This window comes from Pygoscelis adeliae, unplaced genomic scaffold, assembly GCF_000699105.1.
Source record: "Pygoscelis adeliae isolate BGI_AS28 unplaced genomic scaffold, ASM69910v1 Scaffold179, whole genome shotgun sequence".
NCBI lineage: Eukaryota > Metazoa > Chordata > Aves > Sphenisciformes > Spheniscidae > Pygoscelis > Pygoscelis adeliae.
The window spans coordinates 2659376-2670135 of record NW_008825612.1 but is presented as its reverse complement, the minus strand read 5'-3'; the positions used below and the strand labels follow the sequence as shown (position 1 = coordinate 2670135).

General features: G+C 36.9%; 1 protein-coding gene across 1 annotated transcript in view; it reads left to right on the top strand.

Moving 5' to 3' along the window:
- Window positions 1–608: 608 nt before the first annotated feature.
- LOC103924268 (leucine-rich repeat-containing protein 9-like) overlaps window positions 609–10760 on the top strand; it is a 37195-nt gene continuing 27043 nt past the window's right edge. The window contains 6 exon segments of the mRNA XM_009332759.1: window positions 609–761; window positions 1339–1479; window positions 3493–3559; window positions 6602–6716; window positions 8339–8464; window positions 8916–8968. Coding sequence (XP_009331034.1) covers window positions 609–761; window positions 1339–1479; window positions 3493–3559; window positions 6602–6716; window positions 8339–8464; window positions 8916–8968 — 655 coding nt within the window.

The window sequence follows — 10760 nt, the reverse complement described above, 5'->3', positions numbered from 1 at the left end:
GTCTTAATCTCAAACTGAATCTCACCCTTAATGAAATTCCATGTAAACTTCTTATCTTTTCCTGGCCAAAAGCTTTTATTATTGTATTTACTTGATACAACCACTCCAGAAGTGGAAAACTATAAGACTGATAAAGAGCACCATCTACCCTCAAATATATATATATATATGTGTATATGTATACACATACGTATACTAGCTTATAGATAAAGTTATGAGTTTCCAGTTTTTAATTTTGATTAAAATTAGCATAATTGAAAAGTATTTTGTTTTAAATTGAAGGTGCATTCTGAGGTGTGATATGGTGCACGCATGTAATACTTTGCAAAAGTGCTTTGGGAGCAGAAGAAAGCTACTTAACCGCTATATGCTGAACATGGCCAAAATTGCAAACGCATTTTACTGCAGAGGAAGTTTTAAAAGACACAACTGATGTTAAGCAGCTATCTCTAATTGACTGTAATGGCAGTAAGACATTCTACTGTATAATGTATTTTTTACAGCATGGACGTAAAGAGAATAATAGTTGCATTTCATTTCCAGTACACGTGTAATGGATTATCTTATGAAAACGTTGATCAAGAGGGATAAAAACAACAGCACTGGAGATGTTTTCCTCAGGTTATCCCAGAATTGTAGGCATGAAATATTTCCCAAATATAACTACTCTCATTCTCATTGGACAAGGTATTCAAAAGATTTTAGGCTCAGAGTGCTGCCTGTTGCTCAAAGAGCTGTGGATTGCTGAATGCTGTTTAGCGGTAAGTTAACTATGAGTTTTCTTTCTAGCCAACTTTAGCCAATTTCCAGTCCCTTACAATGATAATCATACTCTTTCACAAACACTCCTTTTGTCTGTTCAAGGAAGAAGGCACTATTCAAAGGAGTCAGGATCTGGCACTTCTTTACTTAAGTATCCAAAAATCCCATTTTCAATATGGATCAAATTACACCTGGTACATATTACAGGGTTTTGTAATTTAGAACCTACTGTTGGATTTTTTTCTCTCTCATTAGAAACAATACTTTTTAAAACTAGAATAATTACATTGAAACCTTTTCCAGGAAACTGGTTAGAATGAAGACATTTTAATGAAAATAATACTTTATTTACAAACACATAATCATTTATTATGAACCATTGTAGCTGCTACTACTGTTTCTTTTTTGGTTTAATTGAAAAGATTTCTAAATCAGCAGAATTCTGCACAGAGGGCGTGGTCTCAAATTATTTCAAACTACCTAACAATTTTCTGTGCAAGTTAATGGCATCTTTACAAAAAAGAGTGACATTTTGTTGTTCGGTGCTGAAAAGTAATACCTCTTCTTCTATAGTAGAAAACAGATGGTCTACAAAAATGGGTAAATTTGCAAAAGCTTTATCTTCAATGCAATGAAATTTCCAGGATTGAAAATCTGCTAGTCCTAACAAAGCTGAATGTCCTTTGGTTGAATAATAACCTGATCAAGAATATAGAGGTGAGTCTGGTGTCCTTGTTATGATTTCTTTTCTTCAAATTTGTCTAATGTGTGGTATTTTAATAGTATGGTATATAGATGTGTCTAATAAGTAGGGCTAACTTTTAGAATTACTGAACAACAGAAAGGACAATTTTAAACTTCAATTTATAAGAATGAAGGCTGAAACATTATTTGGAACTGATTGGCTGTCAAGGTTTTCTGCATATGCAGAGTTAACTAAATCACTTATTTTCAAAGACCTCTGAGATTCTTGCTGAGGAAAAGATTTTTTTAGGTTTTTTTATAATTGCAGATTTTTGTCTGCAGTTTAGTATTATGTAAAAGGCTTGCCATTTAATTTTTATTTTAATGTTTGGATTTTTTATTTTTTTATAACTTGGAGAGATTAGTTCCTGTTCAGGAGAAGTTTCATCCTGGCTTTTTCTCATGCATCTCTTGTATCAAATTAGCTCCTATGAAAAATTGGTTTCTCCCCTCTCCCCCCAAAATTAGTACTCTTCATGCTAACCTTTGAGTTGGAGGCTAGTCCGGAACCAGCGAGAGCTCTGTGATTAGCAGTTTGGCTTGTAAAGCGAGAAGAAATGTGTAAATGTCCATTTCTAGCAAAAGACCATGTAACTTTCTGAATTACCTGACTCTTCACGCCCCAACAGAGAGACTGAATTGCTGCAGCTCAGTCCATTTTCACTTGGGAGAGTACATGAAAAAAAGGCAGAGGGAGATACTGATACCAAGATGAAAGTAGTTAGAGCAGAAGGAGATGCTGATACAGTTGAATGAGACCAGATCACTGTGACCCTTCAAAGCTGTAGAAAAGAGGAGAGAGAAATCGAAGCTGGGCATGATGATAGGGAAGGAAAGGGAAGACTGAGAAATTACAACTGAAAAAGTACAAGTGTAAAGGCAGTCGAGTGTTTCCAGAAATGATTATTTATTAGCAAGGACACTACAAACACTAGTGGCATCTCACTGCAAACTGCAGTGTCATCATGGAGACAAATGATTGACATCAGTGATTTAGTTCTCATGATATCCTGAGGCCAAGACATGGGCTGCAGCCAAAAGCTAATGAGTATTCATGACATGGGGCATGATCTGTTAGGTTTCTCATGCACAGCTGTGAAACTAAGGCTGGGGGACTACGTTTATTTTCATTGCAGTATCATTTACAAAGGCTTTCCAAGCCAATTCCCTTTCGGCAAAATGCATTCTCTCTTTCCATGTCAAAAGAAAACTATAGTTTACAACAGATGCTAACATTGTTTAGACTCCAGTCAAATTTGTTTTTACATTTGAATGATCTGCCTCTTAGCCTACAGGCTCTTCAGCATTTGCAGTGCTATATTAGATTAAAACTGTATGGTTTAAAACATTCACAGGGCTTACATACTCTGCAGAATTTGCAAGAGGTCAACCTCACTGGAAACTTAATAGAAAAAATAGGAAGGTGATATCAGTCTGGCATTTCTAGCATGAGCATTCTGATTACTACCGAGGACTTATGTACATGGTTTAGTCTTTCTCTCATTCTAATAAAAATTTCTTACCGACTTGCATGGTTCAGAATCATATCCAATATATACAGCCCTGATCATCCCAACATCTGTGTCAAAACTCCCTAGGGCTCATCTTTGTTTACTCCAAACTCCTTTCCATTGCTGTAGCCATGTCAAAGAAGACAGAAAATAGGTATCAGTGGGATTTGTGCATATATTTATTTCTCTTTTTCACTGCCTTTGGTATAAAGGGCTTTTAGTTTAAATCTAAATCAAGCCTGTTTGGTTATAAATGGAAATGTAAATCATGCCTGCATTTCTAAACAGATACTAGAGAATCTATTAATTTTTCTTGGTTTATCTTTATCTGTAATAAAAAGATCTTCAGAATGCTATCCCTGCACTTTGAGTGGAAATGGAAAACAATGTATTACATGTATGATGCCATTGTTTGTGTTAATTATTCTTCAGAATAATCAACAGCCAAGATTCTAGGACACTTAATGTGTTGCAGGGGATCCGTATCCAGTTTCAATTCTGCCAGGATGATAATTATTTGAACCTGGTGTCTCAAGCCTTAGGTAAGTGCTTTGACCAAGGGGCTCTTAAATGGAACTGCACCAAGAAGGAAGTCTCAGAGATCCAGTCCAGAACAGTGGACTAGATAAGATATTCACCTAATGTGGTAAACTGAGTTTCAAGTTGCTTCTTTTATTCATCCAGTACAGGTGTTTGCAAAGGACCTTCCTGTCGAGTTCCCAGTTTATCATGGTTATTGTCTATTCTAGCTGATACTTTGAACAGTTCTGAAAGGTCTGTGTTTTGCAGATTAGGAAGCTCTTTCTCACCGAGCTCTCAAGTTACTGGTTTGTTTTTTGGGTTTTTTTCTGATTTCCATCTGATTGGTCTGTTCCCTTTCCTTTAAGAACAGTATAAGCAACATAATGGATCAGAGTCAGACTGTAGTTGCACCAGTGCAACTGCAATTGTTCTAAAATGAAAAGTCCTGTGTCACAGATTTTCTGTACAGCAGTTTGTAAACATTCCTAGTAGGTCTTTAATACACTTTGAGTGAGCTCTTTGCACATATGTCTATACATATATAATGTCTATACAAATATAACTGAAAGAATATTGCTGATTAGGTAAATAGGACCCCTTAAAAGTACTTTGATCAAGAGTGAACAGATTCTTTTGATCAAGGGTGCACAGAGCAAGGACTCTGCCACTGCAGGCTCATGCCTTTATGGTCATATCTTCCTCCTTTGCTTGCCATATGTAGATCAGGTAGTATCTAGGAAGCAGACATGAGCTTCAGTCACCTCATCTCTTTGTCAGAAGTGCCTGTAGTTAGTGCATATATAAATATTTTAAATAATAGTCACATTGGGGTGTGTAGGCAGAGTGAGCTAAGCTGCTTTCTTTAAGAAGAGTTTTATGGAAGTTTTATACTTGGGAGCCAAATCTTTGGTTGCTATTCAAAAGGAATGAGTAGTTTATCCTTTTGCTTTACCTAATCTCAGCTGTATAGCGGCTTGATTGATCCTAAAGATTTACCTCTTAAAAAAGAATGCAAAAAAAGTTCTGCTTCCACAAAGCAGAGAGTAATTACTATGCCACACAGTAATCAAACATGGAGAGAGAAATGATCCCTGCCCTTAGGTGTCTGAAGAAAAGCTGCATTTCCATTTTAACTGTACCCTCTAACTCTCTTTTTATTGCTGAGACTTGCATCATAATGAAATCACATTGAGGGATCGGTCCTGCCTGGGTGCAACAGTGGTCTAATTGATATGAATAAGACTGGGATATGAGCCAGTATACAACAGAAGAGTATGTGCAGTTGCTCAGAGCAAAGCTGTCCCTTTGGCCAAGTAATTCAGCTTTTTCTATTGACAATCAAGAGTTTGAATTTATAAAATAATTTTCTGTTTTGATGTTTTCAGGTATGATTTTTAGTACACATCTAGAGGGCTTATCTTTTGAGGAAACATAAATAAGATAATTTTCCTTCCATACTTTAACATAACCTCTTGCTTCTGAATGCTAATGGGGTCTTTTTATCAGCCGGAACGTGAATTGGCCGAGCTGCAAATGTTGGGTAAAACATCAAGTAATAAATCTCTAAGGAGTAAGAATCTGGAAACTGAAAATGCAGTTCATGATAATGAAGTACAGAAAAGACATGTCTTGAAAAGGCATTCTTACAAAAATTAAATGCACTGGAGGAAAGAATAACATTCCGGAACAGAAAACTGAATGAGTATGTTTAATGAATTGTACAAGAACAGTATTCTGGTATTTTCAGACATTAATAATTGGGTATGATGGTGGCTGGGGGTTAGGAGATTAATGACAGGACTTGAAGCCTGTCTCACATTTGGTTTTTATAAGGTCCAACCTATGAGTATTGCAAATATCATTTAAGTGGCAGCTCTTACGTGGTCTGCATTATTGGATCCAGGCCAGCCTCTAGTAGACAGATGCTGCCATTCCCATTACTGGTGATCTCAGTAAATAGAAAAAGGATTGAAAAAAATAGCTGGGATGAGTAGTTGTATTGGACCAGTGCTTGGAAAAGTTTTCTGGGCCCTTAAATAGTAGAGATCCAGCAAAGTGCTATGGTTTTTTTGTTTCTGTTTCTTGGGGGTTTTGCCCCCTGTAATTCCAGTGTGATTTTAATGGCTTCTTTTTGTTGTCATTCTTGAGTCCAGCTTAGGACTTCATGAGTCAAATTCACTCTAAAGTCAATGGCCAGCACAAAGTCTACACACAGAGAAGCCTTCATAATAAGAAGTGGAGGATATCAGTGATGCCATAGACCTAGTGTTGGATGCCAGCATGGGTCTGAAGCTCATTCTACAGAATTTTTATGAAGGGAGAATTGGATGGCTCTCTTCTGACAAGTAGAAAGCTGTCTGTGCTCTCTCTGATGTTCTGCAGGACAGCTAAGGCATACCATTCATCTGGCCAGTTCTTGCTTTGTTTTTCTAAGACCAATGAACACGCTTCCTATCTACAAGTGTAATACAAAGAGTCTGTAGTGCATCAGGCCCCAAAAGAATCAAACCGTTTCGATTTTGAATTTGAGTGGAAATAGTGTACTGAAGTATACTATACCTTAGTATAGTATACTACTATACTAAAGCTTGTTAATAAAGAGAGGGAAAGACTGTCGATCATCTCAAGGATGGAACAACTGATGGAGATGTGGGAGAATTTAAACATACTGTGAAATTCGTTGCTGTTACTTGCCACTGATTTCATGCCAGTGCCTCACACTGCACCCAAGTCCAGCACGGTTTCATTAGTTCTGCACTTTGAACTGACATCATTATGAATACTAAATAGCAAACCAAGACCTTCTCTTACTTGAGGAGGTGATTTTCTTAAGTTCATGATTACAGAACAATGCTGAGGGTGAAGTGGATGAAGCTTGGTGTTATGGATCAGTATAGGACCAGTATATCCATGTATTAGGATCAGTATATCCACAGTTGTAGTCTTTCAGATTTTCTAAAAAAGAAAAATCTTTCTGTAATCATTCATCTAAATTTGCTGCTTAAAAAAAAATCAGAATTATTTTAATCTGTCCTGTTATGTTGTTCCAGGCAGAATTTAAGAAGATTTCCAAGTGGAAATGAAGAAAAGTTTTAGTTTGGTAGTACAATTCTTGTTGATGGAGTTGGAAACAGTGGGAAACGTTCACTTTGAAGAAGCTTTGTCAAATAATCCATGGTAAACTTTTAAAGATACTTCAAACTAGAACCTGTTTCTTATGATTCCAAGTTAATAATTTTTAACAAAATAAATTTATTACAAGGATCTGGCGTATTTGGAAGCATCAGTGCTCCACAGATGCTACTTGCAGAAAGCTGACAAGAAAGGAAACACTCTCTCCCCTCTGCTTCTCTTGGTGGTGTACTAGGCTGAAGCTTTGAGCCCACACAGACTGATTTTTTTGTTGCCTTTATTTTTTTATTACCTATTTATGAAGCCCTTGATTTTAAAAAAGGAAGATAAAAGAATAAGCAAGCTACCGAATTGCTTTTTAACAACAGTGATAATGATTATTCTAAGTTCCTACACAGCTTTACTTGTAAAGAAGCATTAGAAGTTGCTTACATAATCTTTGTATGAATAACCTTGACGCTCAGTTGAGGGGAGATTCAAATTTAGACTGGCAGTACTTCAAGGACTGTTTTCTGCTTGAGTACTCCAAGCTTGTCCACCTCAGGTATGCCTTCTTTTTGTGTTCAGGGATGTTTGTTAGAGCTGCAGGTAGTTCTGTATTTACAGGTTCCATTTGAGGTTGTTTATAAATAGCATTCTGCTTACTTTTAATGCCACTTTCTCAAGCCGAGGATTTTTCTGTTTTGGCAAGGAGAAATTAATAAATTACTCTTGTAGGGATGAAAGCCAAACTGAAGTTTTTTGGATAAGTAATCTTAGCACAGAATCTTTTTGAGAAAGAGCAATGTTTTTATTAGTTGCAGTAAAGATTGACTGTTATATCTTCTTCTTTTTTAAGAAAACTTTCCATTGATTGAAAAACTGGAGAACCTACTGCATTTCTAGGTTAGATAAGTAATCTTAGCACAGAATCTTTTTGAGAAAGAGCAATGTTTTTATTAGTTGCAGTAAAGATTTTGACTGTTATATCTTCTTCTTTTTTAAGAAAACTTTCCATTGATTGAAAAACTGGAGAACCTACTGCATTTCTAGGTTAATTCTCTTTCTAAGGTGTCTGGTTACCCCATAATCTTTAAGGAATCTTACAGTACCAGATGGAAGTATGGGAGTTTTTTGTCTTCCTAGTCAGACACAGAGAAAATGGCCACTTATTTTTTAAGTGGTTTGCCTTGTGTACCACAGGGAATAGGTGAGCTTCTGCCCCCAGGTTCCTGGCTGGCCAGTGGGCTGTCTCCTCTTTCTCAAGTTTGACTGTAGAAACTGTTGTAGGTTCTTGCAAACCATGCTCGCTTTATGCATGACTGTCCTTAGTATAGTGGAACTGCTCATTTGCATAGTGAAAGAGGATTTAAACAGATTTTAAATATGACAGTGCAAATAGAGAAAAGGAACACAATGAATCACATATGATTAGGTATTGATGTTTGATGCTTAACTTTGAATAAAATAAGGTGAATTTATTTGTCTCCACTTGAGAGAACAAAGTTACAATGAAATGAAACAGGCTAGAGGTATTGCTTGTGATTCTTTCTTCTGAATAGGAAACAGAAGAAAATCATGTAGATAGCACTGAAAAATTCAGTGCAAAACAAGAAGAAAATATTATTAACGTAGTGCTCTCCTCTGTGCATTTCTGCACACAGGTTTCATTCTTGTTGATATATAATTAAATCACGATTCTGTACCTGGGACTTCAGAGCATACAGTATCATGGGAATGAAAATAAATCACAACTTTAGAGTGCACAATCAAATTCTGAGGCTGAAATTTAAGGAGACATTTCAAATATTTCTGTAAAAAGAAGTTTTCAGTATAGCAGAGTAGGTTCTTAAGTTTTAAGAGCTATTTAGTGTAGCATTGGCCTGTGAACAAAGTTAACTTTGTGATTTTAAGACCAGAAACATTTTGCAAGGCATCAAATAATTTAGGATTATTAAGTTTTACCCAGATAGAGGTGGCTCGAAGTTCCCCAAAGTCCCTATGCTTGGTGTTTCTGTGACTGGCTTTTGGACTTCAGAGGTCTATAGCTTGGTAGAAAATACTAGGCATGAGAATCGGTTCAGACTTTTGCTGTTAGAATCTGGGTCTTACCTCATCTGTTCCTAATATGATTGTGAAAACAGAGTAAATATTATTATGAGTGGCCATATTTCTGAACGTGGAAAGCAGCAGTAGATGAACAATGCAGAAACAAAACATATCCCACCCAGATGTATATGCATCTGTATTTCATCTGTATCACAGGAGAGCATATGCATACGTCAGGACAGTGTCAAGGTGGATTTGTATCCATGCAGGTAAGTCCCAAGTTTTTCTGGGCAAGTCTCAACTTCGAAATTAGTGTGATTGTACTCATGTATTTCACTGCCTTCCAAGAATCAGGTTGAGACTTGTGATGCAGCCATGATCTTTGTCATAAGCACTGGGACACATCTGCCCAAAGCAGCTTGTAGAACCGTGTCACCAGTGGAGCAATGGTCTTAGGACACCCAGTTGTGTGCTTGTAGCTGAGACAGAACCCCCATTGAATCCATTTCTTTCTTTGCATACTGAGCAGTTCGCTGGCTTGATATGTGTGACTATATTGTTATGATTTTAGTACAGTTAATACAGTGCCTTTCATCTTTCTATGTGCATTTACTGTGTTTATATGTATGTGAAAGTTTATTTTATACATATAAATTTATGTGTGATTTCTGTGTGTAGAAAGCAGAGCCGAGAGCTTGGGGGAGCTGGAAGACCTTTTCAATCTTGAAAGCAAAATCTTGTCTCCCTGAGGGACAGCAGGTGCTCTCTGAGCTCAGGACATTTTAGCTGCTAAGATCAAAACACATTCCCTGGGATTCAAAGCATGCCCATTCTGAGATGCAGTATTTCAGTTAATGGCATAATATGGCTCAGCATGTTTTGGGGTTTTTTTTATAGGGTTTTTTATTTTTGCTTGAGGGTTTGGGAGGGTGGGGTATGGTTTGACCCAGAAACAGCGTAGCCACAAGAAACAGTCAGAGCTGGGCAGAGATGATCTTGTGGATCATACCACTTTCAATTTTTTTCCTATAAGCCTTTAGCTAACAGTTATTTTCCTCCATAGCTGAAACACCACTATTGAGCTTCTAGTCCATTCCAATATGGATTTGTTCACCCCTTGCTACTCTTCACATAAAGTTGGAAACACAAAATGACCCTCACTTATAGCTTTACCTGAAATTATCTGAGGTAGTAATCTGTATCAAACAATTCAGCTACCCACTTCCAGCACTTTTTTTGGCCCATCGGGAAGTCAGACTGGCACAGCTAATGATTTTAGGACCTCTTTTCATATTACCTGTAGGGAACAAAACTTATCAGGAAGCTCCCCAATGTATTATGCTGGTAGGATATCCTCCGGGTTGTATGAAAAACTCTCTTATTGTATTAGCTCCTAGCATGGATAAGCCAGATCAGCTCCATTCACATGTATTGGAGCCCATTTCAGTTGGTGATAGGCAATTTATGCATCTTCCCTGAGAAGCAACTATCAGCCCAACACTGTTCTTGAATTGAAACCTCATGGCCTGATGCTTATTTTGGCAGAGAAGTCCAGCAATAATTAATGAAATCCTCACACTAACCTGCTGACACTCAAACTGCAGTGTTGTATATCACCAGAAATGACATCTTTATGAAAAACAATTTCAAGAAGAAAATAAGTTATCAACAGTTTTGTAGTATTTGTATGGGGTTCTGGATCTGCTGTCAACATTTATTGTACTATTCTCTTTCTTCCCATGCTATTGCTACCCACCTGCTAGGGATCTTCAGCAAAGACAAGACTTGTGGTTCCAGAGGCAAATAAATGGATTTATTTTTTTTATGTAATACAGAACATGGAGACTACTCTTACCGATTATAAAGAAACAGGGAAAAAAAAGAAGTCTTGCACGTGATCTCATGATTACTGTGAACATCACTATTATGGAATTTGCGTTAATTATGGTCTGTTATTCTTAGTAAATATTGTGCAATGTATAAGCTTTATATGGTCAGAATGTCTATTCCCGTCTTTTGCCTGCTTTTGCAACAGCAACAGCAAAAATGAAAACCTGCAGT